We start from the raw sequence: 19,929 nt of genomic DNA on the forward strand, positions 1-19,929 counted from the left end.
TCATTCGATATCACTTATTTCGGATAAAAACGTGTGGATGGAAACATAGCTACTGTCAAAAAAACATTTGCACACACCAGTTTGGCGCTGGGGCAGTTCCCTTAAAAGGACAATTTTGTACTTTTTTACCCTTAAAAGGTGTTTATTTGTACTATGTACCCTGAAGGTGTATGTCCCTTTTAGGGGCAAATAAAGTGGAAGTGTGTCCCTTGAAGGGTCCTGCGCCAGTGACCAGCTGCCGTGCCCCTGTGCACATGTTAGCAGTGGCGTAAGCGGCGCGCTGCTCTTCTGTGGTCCTCGCAGAGGAGCCGGCTGATCTCTACAGTGTTGGGGAAATGCATTACAAGTAATCAGATTACTTTTTCAAGTAACTAGTAAAGTAACACAAATTTACAACAAAATATCTGAGTTACTTTTTCAAATAAGTAACGCAAGTTACTTTGTTTTCCCATTTATTGACTGACAGCTCTCCTGTCCTCATGTTGAGACAAATCAAAGTGCAGAGTGTGTGTGTGTGCGTGTGTGTGAACATGTTTATTGTAGTTCTAGATTAAAAGTGAGCATTTACTCATCTCACTTGCACAAAAAAATATTCAATATTCCTCAAAATGAATAAAATCAGTCAAATGCAGAATCAGAATACTATGCAAACCTCCAATAACTTAATATGTTAAATAAAACATAATTTTTTATGCATTTAATCTCACTTTATTGACCAATGTACTTGCTTCTGACCTTCGATGATGCAGTTTAATAAGCAGAAATGACTGTAGATAGATAGAAAGGTTTGCTTGTGTGCTTTCCTCTACTGTACACATGTCCTTCAGCCGGAGGATTATTATTTCACTTTTGGTGTGAAAGCGTCTTTACATTTGCCCAAAAATATAACTTTTGTGTTATAAAAAAACAAGCCCAGCCCAGGTGGGAAAAAAAGTAACGCAAAAGTAACGTAACGCATTACTTTTCTAAAAAAGTAACTAAGTAATGCAATTAGTTACTTTTTAAGGGAGTAACGCAATATTGTAATGCATTACTTTTAAAAGTGACTTTCCCCAACACTGGATCTCGAGCTGTTGTGCTGTTGCTGAACAGGACAGTTGCCCGAGGCTTGGGAGCAGGCCGTCACCCCTCGGGGAGAAACATACTTCCCGCGGGTGGGTGAGTTCCCGGAGTCCAATCAGCCCTGTAGCTTGATCCAATCATGTAGTTCTTCCACATCCTCCCCACTCAAATCCCACAGTCTCATTCTTGATCGCCTGACCCCCGTTTCCCACACTGCCACTGATCTAACCCACAGTATGAGGAAATGCCATGAGGGTGTTGACTAGCATGTGTTGTTCTGTTGACATGTCCGCTGAGGGTGTAATGATGAGTTGCGCTACATGCTAATACTACTGTCTGTTGGCCTGATCAGTGATCATTTCCCTTATAAAAGCTTAATGATCCTTGATGACCATTTCCTGGGACAATTACAATTCTGTCATAATCACACCAAACATTTATGACTTTCATTCTTCTGCCAAACACAATTTGACGCGTGTTTAATCTGTTTTCTTCCATCCAATGGGATCCAAAACAACAATGGACCACATTGACTTTCATTGTATGGACAAAAATTAGTTTTGGAAAGACACGAGCGTGAGTAAATGACCGAATGTTCAGTTTTCAGTGGTACTAAATATATTGTTTTTGCCAATGACCAACAACTGAAAGTCTGATCTAATAATGTGTATTTTTTGGTGAAAATATCTGTAAAGTTATGGCTGACTGACGTCATATTCCTCTAGCCTGTAAAATAAACATTAGAAATAACAATATGTTGTTTAGTTTACCCCATACAGTTGGGGAACATTGGCATCGAGTTTCAACCTGCTATTGTTCATAATCGTAGACATTAGTTACTTTCACAATATTAGATTTTCACTATATGATTATCGTGAGCAAAACAATTCACACATAAATTATATTATCGTATATTATCTCAAAAAAATGTACATATCAAATTTTTTTTTAAAGATATTATCAGAAGAGTAGTACTGTCAATTCTGGTATACACACCCCTAGTGGACATATATACAATTGTCTGTCAGTGTCTTTATGATATGCTATATAGATATTCAACATAAGAAGCAATAGTGACACATATGGGCCCACTTTATAGTCTTTAATTACTATGTAACCTTTAAATTAATATTTTGATACGATGCACTTAGTGGGTCTCATTCATGAAACACGAGCAGAACGAATGTTTGTGTAAATCGTGTGTAAAGTGGTTCTGGCGTAAATTTTCGGATTCATTAAAATGTTCGTATTTTCCAAATGTTAGTTGGTACGAAAGAAATCTGCACCTGCTCCCAGCCACGCGTAATAGTGCGTTTAACATCCGAACGTTTGCTCATTAATAAAGGCTGCAGTTTAATTCCCCTTAATCGGGTACATATTTACACAGCATTTTGAAAAAATATGATATATAGTAATTACATTCGGTTTTTCTTTTTACTTTTATTATGAGAGCCAGTGATAGCATCTGCTAACGGAACACTTTAATAATTAATTACAGTTATTAATTGCTTTCAATAGGGCTGGGCTATATTTTTTCGAAGTGAACTAATTCATTTTTTGCAGTCGAGCTTCATGTCGAACCATTTTCTCTTCACTTCTGGGACTGTTAACAGATGAAACTCCAGTAACTGCATCTGTAATATCTGCCAAGCTTTTTTAGGACCTGATACGCCACTATGTACGCTTGAAAATAAAATGTGGCGTTTTGAATGAACTTCTGATAATAAAATATTATCTGATAATGAGAAATTTTTCTTTTTCATTCGCTTTTGAGAAGACATGTTGAAATCCTTCGTTTGGTGTCATAATATGATGTCCATATATGGTTGTCAGTCGGATTTAATGGGCGGGGTTTATGGTAATTGAGAATGAGCGTGCACGCGCGTCCCATTTACGACTGATTGGAATTCATTAACACACACACACACACATTTCACTCTCACATCTGACGTTTACGAAATATTTGTGAATCAGGAGAAGAGTTTTCGGGAAGGTCTCTTTACGCGCAAATCACTCACATATTTACTCGTATATTTACGAATGTTTCATGAAAGAGACCCAATGTGTAAATACATGTTTTTTACATTGTACTTATGATGTAAAAAAATATAAAAATAGCAGTTAAAGACACCTAATATAAAGTAGGACTGATATAAAGTGATGTAACTGGAGTGAGATATGGGGTTTGTAAGCTAGCACTTTTGATTACGAGCTCTTGTCGAGACAGGATGTGCTTTTAAATCTCACCGATTTTTTTCCAGTTTTTTCCTTTCCTTTTTTCTTGTGGTTTTTTTGCTGACCCTGTTAGACAGCTGATGCCGTTTCTGGGAAATCAATGAAACAAGACGTTCTTTGTGGTGTGGCTTTAGCAACTCACTCGCCTCTGTCCGATCTCTCTCTCCTCTCGTTCACGGGCCGCATGTGTTTTCCATCATGGGGGATGTTGTGACACTCAGATGTCAGGAGGCAGAGTGTGCCGGACGCCTCCAGAGCCACGGTTCACATCTGGACCCGCGGCTCACACTGGAGCACAGTTACGGGAGTCAGGGACACCTGTTGGACTCGGACCGTGACCCACCTGAACTCTGTATTTATATAGCGCTCTACACAATGCAGATTGTTTCGAGGCAGCTTTACAAATAGCATTTAAAAGTGTGTCCGTGTCACATTTGACCTTGAAATCAAAGAAAAGAAATTGTATTTTTCGTTAAATTTATTTCATTTGAATATTTATTCCACATGAAAACCATTTATTATTTGCATTGAGACATTTTCCTCACGATTATTGGTTGAGCTTCTGCACCACAGACAACACCGAACATAATAATTCCTTTTTATATGAACACAAAGTATTTTACCGTTGACAAAATGTGCCCAAGTAAGAAAATTCGGCTACACTTTATTTTAAGGTGCCATAGTTACATTAATATTACTCGGTACTTAATTGAGTAAGTACAATTAACTACATGCACTTACTATAGGGTTTGGTTTATGGTTAGTTACTTGTAATTATGCATAACTTGCTGTTAATACTATAGTAAGTAGATGTTGTAACGTATAACTACGCTACCTTAAAATAAAGTGCCACGACGTTAATATTGCATGGTCGAGCTCCTCTGCAACAGTTAAAGAGGTGTAGAATGACAATGTTCCTATGATTGTAATGGCCAGTCTAACCGCTAGATGGCAGCAGAGGACCAATGTCAATACACCATGTCATAAAGGCCTCAAACTGGTTGAACCCCCATAATTGCTGCTCGCAGCTAGATTTTACTGGTAATCCGATGTACAGTTTGTAACGTGTAACTACGTCACCTTAAAATAGCGTTACCAAATATTCTGTCCTTGTCTACTCACCCTCATGTTGTTCAACTTCCAACCCTGTGACACTTTCAAGTTATTTTAATGAAACCTGAGAGATTGATGTCCCTCCATTGAAAGTCCATTCCACCAAGACTTTCAGGCTATAAAAAGTTCATGAAACCATCATAAAAGTAACCCATACGAATCGAGCGGTTTAATCCAAGTCTTCTGCAGATACACTTTATATGATTAACAGATTTAAGGCGAGACACTACAGGTGAATAGGGTAACATTTTAAAATATTAGATATCACCATGGAACTTCCTCAGTTGATTACTTACACAAGTATATAAAACAATGTATTACACGTTTTTTGAAATTTGTATGTTTAATTGTGCAAATTAGGCATTATCTCATTAAATATGCGCAATTTTGCATATATTTTCGGTAGATCGATCTGAACATATGATAAAGCCAGGTGCAAAATTATTTTTTCATTTTGATTACACACAAGATGAAAAAAGATGTTCAGAGGGATTTCAGGATATACACTCTAAAAAATGCTGGGTTGTTTTAACCTAATTTTGGGTCAAATATGGACAAACCCAAACGTTGGATCAAAAATGCAATGTAAAAATTTAACCCAATGGCTGGGTTTGTCCATATTTGACCCAAAATTAGGTTAAAACAACCCAGCATTTTTTAGAGTGTATGCTTTCATCTCCTAGGAAATCTAAATATACTGTCCATAGGCTTAAAAAAAATCTATTTTCGACATATTTTTGTTGATTAAAATGTCACATAAATCAGGCCAGGAATGATTTATTAACAAATCCCTCTGAGCATATCTTCAGAACACTGCTAAGTGTGTAACTGGAGAGTTTGGTGAACATCGGCGCTACATCGGCTGAGATGTTTCTACTGGAGAATGACAAAAAACTCATTTTGAGAAAAAGGCATTTAAAGATTTGTAATGTAAAAATCATACTTTTTCTTTTGAGGAATTTAGGAGAAATCTACAGACGCAAATAGACAAAGTTAGTAAAATAAAGAGCTAAATGTGTATTTCTGACTTTTTTTCACCACAAGTCTGAAAGAAGACATGTTATTGAAGACAAATATCCCAAAATCTCAAAATTGACCAGTGAAAAAACCCCGATGTTTTTGCCTGCCGTGTCTCGTCTTAATATAGGCTTTTATTCACATCACAAACATTGATTAGCAAACATGTAGAGCTCATGCACAGCCCAAACCTCACTAACTGCTTCCCCTGCATCGAGCAAGCGTGGACTTTCAATTGAAGGACAGAAATCTCTCTGGTTTGAAAATATTGTCATTTGTGTTTTTAAGATGAACAAAAGTCTAATAGGTTTGGAACAGCATGATGGTTAGCAATAGATCGCAGAGTTGTCCTGTTTGGTTGAACTAACCCTTTAATTGTCATGGAAAATAATACCACAAAGCAAAATATCTCGATGGCAGTAAAAATAGTTGATGACTTCAGTGACCGAAGCAAAGTCTGAACTAGCTTCATCTCACCATATAAGGCCGTCTGTGCTTCACCTCAACTGCTCGATTGCCAGATCCTCCACCCATCCATACACATCACCTTTTGAAGATCCTTGTAAATAAATGTTCGTATATCTTTTAAATAAAGCAAAGCGCCCTCCGCTCCTGCATAGTTATGATCGTGGCGTTTATTAAGAGTTTGTGTTCAGTTGCTCAGTGTACATGATGCAGATTTGTATCTCTTGACATTATGACCTGGTTTATCGGTTTCCATCCACACACACTTGGATGGTTAACGTGATGTCTTCCTGTTCGCTGGACAATGGCCTGAAAATGTCTATAGCAAGTCTGAAGAATCACTGCATGTAGTCTGACAAGGAAATTGGTTAAGTGCCAGTTTTAAGCCGTTCTTTTGTGCATTATGTAACCCTCTCCAACAGAAAGCCATTTATAGTAGAACTGTGAGGGTGATGGGCCTCAGCTTTCTCCACCCAGTAAGTGTGATTGAGTCTTTTACTCATTTAAGAAGATGTGGGTCCTGTGGAGATATGTAGGGTTGGGGGATTTCAACAAACAGACTTCGAACATGATATTTTAAATCAAGCCATTTGTTGATGATAAGGTGTGCTATTACTTATTCTGTTACGTATTGACTCATTTTACTTTAAAGAAGGAACCGGAGACATACCTTTAGACAAGAACGTTATAGAGATGGGCTCTTTTGACACTTTTACATTCATGCTTTTATCTAGGGCTGGGTATCGATTCAGATGTTCCAATTCGACTCGCAAGCTCTGAATTCGATTCGATTCGACTTCGATTCTCAATTCAGTTTTGATTCTAAATTCGATTTCGACTCAATGAATATAGATTTAAAGGTAGGGTAGGTCAGAATTGTCTAAAAAAACTTTTATTCAAATTTGTTTAAATTGTCTTTATATACCAATACATAATTAAAATGTAAGTACTTTGAAAAAGAGAGTATAAAAACTGAGTGACTCTAGTGTATTTAATCTTCAATAAACACAGCTCATTAATTCCATTCACTCCCACCTAAACACGGGTGCGCGACTGCGTGCACGTGGGCAGAGCCAGTAATAACGGCGGTAGTCATGGCAACGGAGAGTGACAGTCGCGCAAGCCAATCACTTGTTTCGTCCCGGTAGGAATTAATGAGCTGTGTTTTTTGAAGATTAAATACACTATAGTCACTAAATTTTTATACTCTCTTTTTCAAAGTACTTACATTTTAATTATGTATTGGTATATAAAGACAGTTTAAGCCAATTTGAATAAAAGTTTTTTAGACAATTCTTACCTACACATCCTTTAATACAAATACTATATTTATTTATTTTTAAATAGTGAACATAAGTTTACGAGTGGTTAATTAATAAAATAAATAGAGCCACAAACCTGTATATTAAACTCTTTTTTTTTAGGTACACTTCCCTAAACACTTACCTAACCACTTTTAATGTTGAGTACATTAAAACCAAACTTCAAAAGCATACAATGAATAGACAGGATTTTGATGCAAGATGAAAAATTGATGCTGAAACTTAGACGAGTCAGAACAGTCGCATGCCTTGATCAATCAGGATCAGGTTATTTATGTTTAAGAGAAAACTAACATAAAATCTCACAGCATTATCTGTAACATGGAGGCTGCAAGCCTATGAACACTGTAGGAAAACTAATACTGGCTTTTGGGTGATAGGTTTAAATAAATATAGAAAAAATAGATTTTTGGCCTTTGAGAATCGATTTTGAATCGACCACATTTTAAAAACCGATTAATCGAAAAATAGATTTTTTTGCCCAGCCCTACTTTTATCCATAGTGAATTACATTGTACACATGTCTTGCATTCCCTGGGAATCGAACCCATGACCTTGGCATTGCTAGCATGAGTACATAGTTTTACAAATACATAAAAGGGAACCCAACATTTTTCCGACCTTGCTATTCCTGCAATAAACCACTTGTTTTGGATATTGCCTGTTGTTGCATTCCTCTGTTCCATGACGCATTGAAGTTAAAGATGCCTAATATAAAGTGGACCACGGTAGTTTCACTTTCACGGTTGCACTTTATTTTAAGATGACCAATAAGCACATGTACTTACTGTAGGGTTAAAGGAGCATTTCACCTGTGGGAACATTAATCTTTATTGAAAGTGGGTCATATATGTAGTCGAAATGTAAAATAATTTTCGAATTTGGTGTCTTCTTGACCGAGAAAAGACAGAACGTAACATTAGGGCGCGTTTTTATGAAAGACAACAACTCCCACAATGCACCACATTGCAAAGCTCTGCAAGCCACTCCCACTAATCCAGAACGGCGCGTATGAGGTTTATCCGTGTATCAGAGAAATCACTCTTCTGTCTACAAAGCTAGCTAACCACCAGAGCTTGACATTAATTTCACACAAACATTAAAGCTAGTTGGCGAACTCATTAGTGAATTACTCCTCGTTTGTATTTATTTCGAAATGTTGAATTATTGCATGGAACCGGGATGTTCAGTCAGAACAGATGCGCTGCGGGACTAGGATGGTTCACAACACAAACGTCCGTGTCCTCGTCTGATTCAGAGATTTCCTCCACGGGCAGGTCTTCTGCGCCGGCGCCTCCTGTTTCTCCATCATCCTCCGCTGCTCTTCGCTATATTGCGCCTCGTACAGATACCCACGAACGTCTGTTTCGAGCAACACACTTTCAAAATCCTCTTCTCCCATATCATGTGTAAAGTTAGTTCCTTCAGCCGTTCTCGTAAATTCCCATCTGACTCCATAAGTGCTTGTTAGCTTAGCTTGATAGCTTCCAAACAAGATGGCGGATATTTATTTTAGTTTCTGTAAGTTTAGTCCCACCCCCTGATCTGTAATAGGCCTGTAGTGAATAATGAGGAGCTAGTGTTTGTAGTCTTATACAGTATTCAATGAAATGTGACTTCCTGCTTATAATGACGCAAAATTACCATTTTTACGTCATTATAAGCAGAAAGTGAAACAATTAAATCCTTATGTCTCCCGTCTCAGGGAAAAATAAAGGAAAAAACCACGACCATTATAATATATGACTGGTTTTCTAACAATACAAAGCTTAATGCAAATGGGTGAAGTGTCCCTTTAAGGTTTGGTTTAAGGTTGCTTGTAATTATGCATCATTTTCTGTTATTACTACAGTAAGTGCGTGTAACTACGTCACCTTAAACTAAAGGTGACTGTTTTCACTTGTTGAGGTTTGCACGAAGCCAAGAGAATACAAACTGAGTCTAAAGGTCACCATCAGTCATGGTGACACCACGTACGTCGCTTTATTTTTAAATAAGCTGCACAATAATGAGTCCGTGAGCGCTGTCGTGATCCGGAGAGCAGAGAGACTGCTCTGTTCGTGCCGTATCTCACGACTCTTCAGCCCACATCTGGCTTTTACAGGAATGTTTTCTCCATGTGAAAGTGGTTTACCCGACAGATAAACACACCACACACACAGAGATACACACACATGATCCGAGCGGTCACGAGTCGCAAACACTCTTCACAGGAGCTGTGGGCTGGAGAACCCTCGCGCACTTCACAATTAAAAATAAAGACTATGATAATGACGCCGGTTGAGTTTGAAGTAAAGCGGTGAACTGCAGAAGATCAAGAGGTCAGCTCTGAAGCAAACATCGTGTCCATCTGTCCATTCCTCTGGGAACAGCAGGCGGGCTTTACACTGGAACAGAACGATCCAGAGACGAAGGAAATCACGCTAAAATACAGTGAAAACGTAATTCATAAAAATCATACTGTCTACTCAAAGCAAATTTATTGGTTTCATTTACAGATGAGCCTTTCTTTCTCATTTTACTAATTTTTGTTCTCATTGAAAACTCCTTTTACAAGCATCTAAAAAAAGGCCCACCCTAATAATGAACTGGTTCATGTAGGTTAGCCAATCACAACAGACCTCATTTACATATTGAAATCTTAAAGATACATTACCATTCAAAAGTTTGGGGTCAGACATTTTTTTGTTTTAAAATAAATACAATTTGTACAGCAAAGATGCTTTAAATTGCCTGAAAAGTTCCAGTAAAGACATTTATAATGTTACAAAATATTTATATTTCAAATAAATGAAATAAAAAGATTCCTGAAAAATGTATCATGGCTTCGACAAAAATATGAAGCAGCAGCACATCTGTTAACAACACTGATAATCATCATAAATGTTTCTTGAGCATCAAATCATCTTATTATACTGATTTCTGAAGGATCATGTGAGGAATGATGCTGGAAATTAACATTTCAAAATGCAAATGCTTTGATTTGACTTTCAGTTAAATTAAATAATTTTTATTATGATTAATCATCATTATTTCTTATTTAATGTTGAATTCTGAACCTCATCTCGTGAACCCATTATCCTGTATCGTCTCGTCTCGTGAGCTAAGTGTTTCGTCACACCCCTAATTAAACATATTTCCCAACAACAAAATGGTGGCCAGTGGAAATGCAGAGTAGCCAGTAACCACTATCCAACAGTTCATGTCAAGCCCTGGTCATGAGAACTAAATTCGTCTTGTTTTTGTACAGCTAACATTATAATTGGACGTATGTGACTTGCCTGTAGTCAGTGGTGACAGCGAAGTCAGTTTTTTCAGTGTTTAACTGTTTAAATTCATCCTGCTCACAGAAGAAATGAGTAGAAATGTGTCTAGACTTCAAAAAAAGTAGTAAGTACTTATTATTTCACAACTATAACTGAGAATATAAAGTATCCCTCACTAAAGGCGATGATACACAGGGCAGACGTCAACACAGGGTCCATCTAAATGATCCAGATTTTCAATGGGAAAGTGCTCAAGCAGCAAGCGCTCGGCCGGAGTGGCCAGCAACATCGCTCAAACAGTCGCCCCGTGTATCGTCACCTTAAGGCAAGTCAGCTTTATTTATACAGCGCGTTTTACAATACAGTGTTTTAAAGCAGCTTCACAGAGATAACAGGAAAATAATGCAAGAAAGTGTGTTTCCAGAAGAGAATAGCGTCACAGTCCAGCTTCAGAAAGTTCAGTGATGGTTCATTTCTGTTGTAGAAAGTTATTAATTTAGTTCATTTATATTTACATACAGCCGCTCTGGAGAAACCGTGATGTCATCGTCCAGCTCAGTTCAGTTCTCATGTAATGGTGTCAATGCAGCAGATCACTAATGTTGTTGAATATTAAATGAAATGTCCTCAACTAAGCAAGCCAAAAGCCAAAGGCAAAAAGGCTCCCTCACAGAGTCGCTCATTGTAGACGCCTGATTCCTTGTAAACGCCGATCCGCTCAGAGCTTGCCAGTGAAGAACGCTGTGCTCAGTATGCGTCAGCTGCTCAGTGAAGTGTGTGTGTGTGTGTTGCAGTGCTCAGCCAGCAGGCCCATCAGCAGCACCTCCAGCAGGCCCAGGCTCAGGCTCAGGCTCAGGCCCAGGCCCAGGCCTCCCAGCAGCAGCAGAGCTCTCAGCCCATGATGAACATGAGCGCCCAGCAGCACCAGCAGAAGATGAGGCTCCAGCGCATCCAGATGGAGAGAGAGCGCATCCAGCGGAGGCAGGAGGAGCTCCTGAGACAGGTGAGTGTCTGCTGCTCACAGGTGTACTGCCGCCTCTGCTCACAGTGCTGTGTGGAGCGGGTCCTGGATGCCTCAGACCCAGCAGGAGTCACTGCGCTCTCGTAGGGCCGGGGTCCAGTGCACCTTTAGAGTCTGTCCAGGCGAGACACTACAGGTGAATAGGGTAACATTTAAAATATTAGATATCACCATGAAACTTCCTCAGTTGATTACTTACACAAGTTCATAAAAAAATGTATTACACGTTTTTGAAATTTGTATGTCTAATTATGCAAATTAGGCAGTATCTCATTAAATATGCACAATTTTGCATATATTTTCGGTAGATTGATCTGAACATATGATAAAGCCAGGTGCAAAATTATTTTTTCATTTTGATTACACACAAGATGAAAGAAGATGTTCAGAGGGATTTCAGGATATATGCTTTCATGACCTAGGAAATCTAAATATACTGTCCATAGCCTTAAAAAAAACACTTTTCGACATATTTTAGTTGATTAAAATGTTACATAAATCAGGCCAGGAATGATTTATTAACAAATCCCTCTGAACATATCTTCAGAACACTGCTAAGTGTGTAACTGGAGAGTTTGGTGTACATCGGCGCTACATCGGCTGAGATGTTTCTACTGGAGAATGACAAAAAACCCATTTTGAGAAAAAGGCATTTAAAGATTTGTAATGTAAAAATCATACTTTTTTAGTGGAAACAACTATTTACTGACACAATATCTCATCAAATCATTAGCAACAACAATACAAACCACCTAAATCACATCAAAACTTATAAACACAGCATTTATGGCCTTCAACTGAACAGAAATCAGTCAAACACACATCTGAAATTTACCACGGGCCACGGGACCTTTATGAAATAACTGGCCTTTAAAAATATAAATCTGCCTCTATGAGGATTTAACACAGGGATGTCCTGACTTGTGTTTTTTAAGAACATTTATTTATTTACGATACATAATTCATTCACAAAGAAAACTGGTGTCCTTAAAGGTTGGGGTTTTCCTCATTTTTTTAATTAAAGCAAAAGATGATTTTTTTATTCCTCTTTTTAGTCAACTCTAGCATGTGTGTGTTCACTTATTCTAGGCACTGTAATTCTATAGTCTTTAATAAGAAGTGCTTTTTCCAAAAGGGTGAAATGAGGAATGAACTAATACGAGTCTCCTACTGAACACCAGGGTCAGCTTAGAGAACGGCTGGGGGGCTCGATGTGAACCGGGACGCCCCCTAGTGGCCACGCGCTCGGCAGGCATCATAAATCAAGCTCGGGTTTAGAGGAATGATTCAGACGAGAGCGCAGACAGACCTCACGCAGCATGTGTTTACATTGCACAGTTCTGTGTGTGTGTGTGTGTGTGTCACTCCACCCCGATCTCTATATATAAACACCCTGAGCTGCTCGGACCAGTGCATTTAACACTTCACTGTGAAGCTTTTACTCGAGCATTTGCACTAGCTCTTCAGATAAAGCTCATTGTTAAAACTGTAAAACGGATTTAAACCATTTAAAGCTCAAATAATCCAGTCACCTTATGGGTTTACCTGTTATGTTGGCATGGCAATAAAGCTGTAAATTTTGATAATTCATGGTAAAAATCATGATAACATGTTGTTTACATCTTGTGTTTTATTGGCACGGCAACTGTATGTCTGAAGCTTTCACTTAGTTTTTTACAATAAAGAATTATTCATGCAAAAATAAGTAACATAAAAAGCACAAATTAAGTAAACTAAGTATTACTAACAAATGTGTGTGTGTGTGTGTGTGTGTATATATATATATATATATATATATATATAATATTTTTATTTCAGTGTTTAGTAATTTTGGTTCTTCAACAAACACAAATAGGAAATGTTGCCTTGGCTAAACTATAATCTAAATGAAAAGTTTGAGCGCGAGTGAGTTTGTGTGTAAATCAAATGTCTAGTTGGATGTATTGATACACTGTCTATTCTATTTAATATTCTCATATTCATATTTTCATATGAATCGGAAAATAATAAAGACTTAATCGCTCCACAATATAGCTACTACCAGAATGCACCAGCCCAACTCGATAGGGCATATATACATATAAATGTCTTTAATAACTGCTGTTTTATTTAGATTTAACTCATTTTAATTTGAATTGTAAATACAAGATATATTTAGTGTATTCTAATGCAACCAGTAAAGCAGATTTATGAGCACAGATGGCAGGTTTATTTAAAGAGAAGCATGTAAATGTCAGTGTGAGTTCCTCATTGCTCAGGGTTGGAGTGTGCCTGCGGTCGGGTTACAGTGTGTGTGTGTGTTTCTCCAGGAGGTGGCGCTCCGACAGCTGCCCATGGACTCTGATAACATGGCACCGGTGGCTCCAGCCATCAGCTCTCCGGTCATGACCCAGGCCAACATGCCCAGCAGCAGCTCAGACCCCTTCCTCAACAGGCAGGTGTCCTCCTCGCCCTCTCGTGTGGAAGAGCTGGTGTGTGACGCTGTGTTAACGAGTGTGTGTGTGTGTGTGCGCAGTGGGCCGTATCACTCCCGAGAGCAGAGCACGGACAGTGGACTCGGACTGGGATGCTACAGTATTCCCACCACTCCTGAGGACTTCCTGAACAACATGGAGGAGATGGACACAGGTGACCAAACACAACACTTTACTACATGCCATTGCTAAACTCTTAGTGTCTGATTGGATGACACACCTACCGGTATAGAGACAGCGTATTTAGGCCACACCCACACCGGGGGGGTCAATCCACCCGCCTCCATTGACTCTGCATTGTGAGAGGCTCCTCCTGGTCATTTCTTGCTTCTAACTAAAGACAGAAAAATGCCTAAAAGCGTCTGTGTGACGAGATGTTCAGCAAACAAGCTCAGAAACCCAGAAATAAGTGTTTATAAATGTCGACCCCAAAAAACGAGTGTTTAAGGACATAAAAGCGGATAGGCAGTTGAGACAGAGCGTAACGTGTCTCATTACTCTGAGAACTAACGTACGCCCGCTGGAGGAGAACGTCATCGGCAACACAGGATCGCTTATCTTACAGAAATATAATATATAAAACTGACATCTGTATATTTGACTCACCAGTGACCAAATGTTTAACTCCCTGCACACGCAACTGTGTTTCTAGTGCATACTGAGTGTCAGGATCCCACAATTTACCCATTCGCTCCAGCCTGTGTCCACTTTTAAGTCCTTAAACACTCGTTTTTTGGGGTCGACAGCTTATAAACACTTATTTCTGGGTTTCTGAGCTTGTTTGCTGAACACTTTCACACAGCAGCTTTTAGGCATTTTTCTGTCTTTAGTTAGAAGCAAGAAATGACCAGGAGGAGGAGCCTCTCACAATGCAGTCAATGGAGGCGGTTGGATAGTTTCCCCCCGGTGGGCGTGGTCTCCAGACGCGTTACGCTCTGTCTCTCTCTATATCTATATATGTCATTTTTATTGCATTTTACACTGCATTATGTCATTATTTTCATGACAGCTAAGCAAATCTTCACCTGATCTCATTTTCATTACTGCATTTTGTGTTTCTCATTATTCCAAATTATGATTTCCATTAGATTTCTCATTGTGTCACCCAGTATATTATATTATATATATTTATATGTTCAGTATATATGTTTGTATTAAAGGCAGAAAACCCCTTGTGAAAAAGAAGCACACTTCAGCATACTTAAGAGTGCTTATTACAGAAATGATATACTTCAGAAGAATATACTTAAGTGTGGACTGAATGTAATGTTTTCTAAAACTAAATTGAATGATATTTGCATGATTTTAAATGAAAATTTTACCTACTTAAGTACATTTATATGTAATTTCATAATTCATAAATTTCGTTGTAGTGTACTGCCGAACACACTGCTTAATTACACATTTATAATAATAAAGTAGCAATTTACCTATATATATATTGGTGAATTGCAACTTCATTATTACAAATGTGTAATTAATAATCTAGCCAACATATATATACACTGCCGAGTTATAATGTGTCTTCTGCTCACCAAGGCTGCATTTATTTGATTAATTAAAAAGACAACAAAAAAAACAATTATATTGTTAAATATTATTACAATTTAAAATAAGTGTTTTCTATGTGAATATACAGTAAAGTGTAATTATTCCTGTGATCAAAGCTGAGTTTCCAGCATCATTGCTCCAGTCTTCAGTGTCACATGACCCTTCAGAAATCAGTGTAATATGAGGATGTGACGCTCAAGTCATGAAATTGTTGTCATCAAATCAACATTCACTATTATGTTGTATAATTGAATGTGTGAACAGGAGTGTTTTCAGCATTGTGTGTGTGTGTGTGTGTGGTAACATGCGTTCCTCACTGAGCTCCTGTGTTGTGGTGTGTGCAGGTGAGAACATGAGCGTGCCGGTCAGCATGAGCGTCCCCCAGCAGAGCCGCTTCCCAGACTTCCTGGACTCCATGCCCGGCACCAACGTGGACCTGGGCACGCTGGAGGGGGCCGACCTCATGCCCATCCTCAACGACGTGGAGTCGGTCCTGAACAAGAGCGAGCCCTTCCTCACCTGGCTCTAGGCCCGCACGCCACACTAAAGACTGTTTTACACAAATATAGATATTATTATATTATATATTCAATCAGCCTCTTCCTCTAGTTTCACTTTTTAGGTGTCAGAAATCACCACGAGTCTAAGAACAATACCAAAGTGTTTAGCCTGCGAACAAATGAGCAATCATGTGCCAATCAAAGCGTTCGAGCCAGACACGTGTCTGTTGAAACTGATTATGATTATGACTGTGTTTGTGTTCAGGATCACATTGAGAGCGGAGACGCATTAATAGTGTCGTACAAGTGAGTCGTGCTCTCAGGCGCAGTGTTTCTACATTTAACACAGAGTCCGGGTGAATCTCACGGAAATACGTGCGCTCTTGTTTCTGGCATGGGGAAAAAGTCATTGTGACTTTCTTGTCTCACAATTATGTATTTTTCAGTTTATAGCTCATAATTCAGACTTTTTTTCTCTGAAATTCTGCATGTGTGTGCATTCAGGTCAGGTCACATGACACCGTTTCCAAATAAAAACGAAAACATTTGATTCGTTTTGCTGTTCATTTAGACGTGTTGGCGTTTTGTGGGCCTGAAAACGCAAACTTTTGAAGTTTTAGAAAGCGAGACCATTATCGTCTCCATTTAAACTACAGAAACGAGAATTTGTGAAAATGTTGACATCATGCGCATGTGTATCACGTGTTCGGTCTATAGACACTGCGAAGTGACGTCGCCACCTACTGGCCTGGCATCAATAATCCAGTGATTTCACGGATCCGTGTGAACGGGATCGTTTTGACAACGTTGTCGTGTGCACGCGGAAATCGCAAAAGAAAAATTGTTCATTTTTAGTACATCATTGTTGTGTAAACGTACCCAAAAAAACACACAACGGAAACCTGAATTCCTGAAATGAGAATCGCAATTTTGAGAGAAAAAAAGAGTCAGATTTGTGATATAAACAGTTACATTTTTTTCTATTTTTATTCTGTAGCTTCCATATAGAACATGTCTAGATCAATAATAAGAAGTAAACGCTTAAAGAAAATTACGCCAATTTTCAGGACCATTAGGAATTTTTGAATAATAATTAAGCATGTTTCCCCCAAACACTAATTAGCAGAATCATCACTGAGAATGAGAGTTACAATCAAACTGGAGATGCAGATGTGTTACGGTATTGCAGATGTGCACTGTAAATGCCACCTTAAGAAGCTGTAAATGGAACATGCAATGCCACCTTAAGAAGCTCTTTTTATCTTATTTAAAGCATAAAGCTAGCGTTATTGGAATAAATGAATGTATTTAGGTTGATTGAGTGATGGCTGATTTAGATGCTTCAAAAATCCTAATGGTCCTTGTGTTTTCATGAGATTCACCCTTGCTTTAATAATTCACATTTTGCCAAATCAGCCGCAGTGTGCCTGTCAAAGCTTTACATTGTGATTTTATATTTCAGACGTGTTTTACTTTTATTCCAGTTTAGCTATTGTGTGAAGCTCCCCAAGCTCATGTAGACAAGCGTTTCATATCATATATGTTTTATCGTACTGCTACAGTATTCCTATTTTCTACTCTGTGCTCTTGACATCTGGTGCGTTTAATTAGTTTGCAGTTTAGTATTTATCAAGAGCTACTGTATGAACTGCTTTTTAAATAGTTTGTTAGATTTTTTTTTTCAGGAATTGAAAATTTCGAAGCACTACAGATACGCCACGGATTCAGCAATACTAGTGTAGTCCCGCAATATTTCCAGGGAATATCGCGCATCAAGTATTTTCGGATCATTTTGCCTTCATTCGGATGATCGTTGTGGCCGACACATGTTTTTTTTATTGATTTTATTACCCTGGCTGAAATCCAGTTCAATATATAAACATATAAATATGTTTTTTTTTCTACACAGGTCTAATTTTTGTATTGCATGTTTGATCTGTTTGATATTCATAGCATCGGGGGTGTGTAGACCCACCTCACCATGACTTCTTTACTGTGTATGGTTACTTTATAGACGGGTTATGAATTGAGGAGTGTGTTGGATTAGTGGATTGTGCAGATGTTCGGGCGGAGGGCTGGTTTTAGTAACTGTGGGTCAAACTGAGCTCATGACGTCCTTTATAAGGACCGAACGGTTAAGTGCGGGTCAGAAAGACCCGAGTGGCCTGGAGGATCATTCAGAGGTTGCTTTCTTCAGTTTTGGACGACTACGGATGAGTGGCCAGTTCTGCAAGCGGGACCTTTTAAAGATTGAACTATTTTCTATGATATAAACTGCTTTCCCGAAACCTGAATCATGCCGTTTCCCACGGAGTCGGATAGTTGTGTGTGGGAAGCGGACGCTTTTCTCGTTGTGTTATGGGGTGAAGTGTAACTGTTGATCCAGAGTTGTGTAGCGCTCAACACTTCCGCACGCTTTAGGTTTTGTAAGAACGTTGGTCACATGCTGGAAAGCTCAGAAAACAAGCAGTGTGCCACAGAAACATGATGGCGGTGTACTGGACGTGAGAAATGTGCTTGTAACCTCTCAGAAATCTCTAAAATTGTCAGTCAAATCAAAAAGGAAAGAATAAAATTGTTTATTAGCATGGATGTATAGCTGTGTTTCTTTATGAATCAGTTCATTGACTTTGTCTTTACCAGCCGGAGTGGAAAAAAAACATTTGGATACACAATTTATTATCCATTTTTCAAAATTAAAAGTTGTATAGGCCTATATCTGTCATTATTTAAATGAACTAACAATGAACAGTTGTGTTATTATTATTATGGATAGTGTGCATCCAGCCGGTTGTTATCTCAGAATAAACAGGGTGATGAGGACCCGGCACGAAGCGGAGCCTGACGGGGTTTATTCTGAGATAACAACCGGCTGGATGCACATTATCCCGCTTATTACACGGCTACTTGCCACGTAAGTAAATAATTAGACACAAAATATTAATCTGAGTCTAAATATTGTAGTAGCTCTTTAAAAGCATACTAGACAGACATTTAAGAGCTAGCCATACCACCATTTCATTACATAAATAATTATGGGGATATTAAGAGAGATTGATTTCAGATTTACCGGTTTTTAATCGGTGGACAACACACCGCTGGATAACGCGTTTGACCAATCAGAATCAAGTATTCCACAGAGCCGTGTAATAACTAACATTAAAGTCCACATGAATTCAAAATTGACCATATTTACTTTGTATTTACTTTATAATTCTTCCATGCAAGTCAATCCACACACAAAAAAAGAATGTTTGGCTTCGTAATCTTTAATCAAAATTAGAAAATGCCCCTCTGCATTGGAGGACCTGGTGACGTAGGTTTGACGGTTCTGGTGTCTGCTTAACATCCGTAGCCACGCCCCTCCAGCTGACAGTGGACAGGCGTGTGTTTGCGAGCGTTGACGGCGCGTGAAAGGAGAGATGGCGAGGAGGTGCATTTTTGGTTGTGGCACTCACGGGACACTTTTCCCATTCCCTACAATTCCCTCGTTACGGTCCAGATGGCTCGATTTTTTACATTTCGAGGAAGGAGGGATAACAGAGAGGTCACGGATGTGCTCGAAGCACTTCACGCGCGAATGCTTCAGAAATTGGACAGAACACGTAATGGGGTTTGTGAGATATCTGTCATTAACAGATAACGCGGTCCCGTCAGTGTACACCGTTGGTACCTCACAAAGTTTGACGGTAAGTGGAACTAGCTACAACCAAGCTCTTGAGACGTTGAACATCATACAGGGCTGCAAACTCATTTCTCGATTGAAGGAGACTGCTGGCGGGGTTTCAGGCGGCGAGTAATCCTCAACAACCGATTGTAAACTTGCGTTTAGATCTGCCTCCATTTCTGAATGAAACGCCTTCTTTTCTAGATCCAATCAGGTGCTAGTTGGGAAAAAAAAGC

At 38.8% G+C, this 19,929-nt stretch overlaps 1 protein-coding gene across 2 annotated transcripts in view; it reads left to right on the plus strand.

Moving 5' to 3' along the window:
• Positions 1–18,618, plus strand: part of wwtr1 (WW domain containing transcription regulator 1) — a 60,444-nt gene extending 41,826 nt beyond the window's left edge. The window contains exons 3-6 of one of the 2 annotated variants that reach the window (XM_079593636.1): positions 11,275–11,483; positions 13,814–13,935; positions 14,017–14,129; positions 15,871–18,618. In XM_079593636.1, the coding sequence (XP_079449762.1) occupies positions 11,275–11,483; positions 13,814–13,935; positions 14,017–14,129; positions 15,871–16,055 (629 nt within the window). In that variant the 3' untranslated portion in view covers positions 16,056–18,618. Of the gene's footprint in view, positions 1–11,274; positions 11,484–13,810; positions 13,936–14,016; positions 14,130–15,870 lie in introns of both variants that reach the window. The other variant, XM_079593635.1, reaches the window with a different exon arrangement.
• The last annotated feature ends 1,311 nt before the right edge of the window (positions 18,619–19,929 follow it).

Source organism: Phoxinus phoxinus (assembly GCF_949152265.1).
Source record: "Phoxinus phoxinus genome assembly, chromosome: 20".
In the NCBI taxonomy this organism is placed as follows: domain Eukaryota; kingdom Metazoa; phylum Chordata; class Actinopteri; order Cypriniformes; family Leuciscidae; genus Phoxinus; species Phoxinus phoxinus.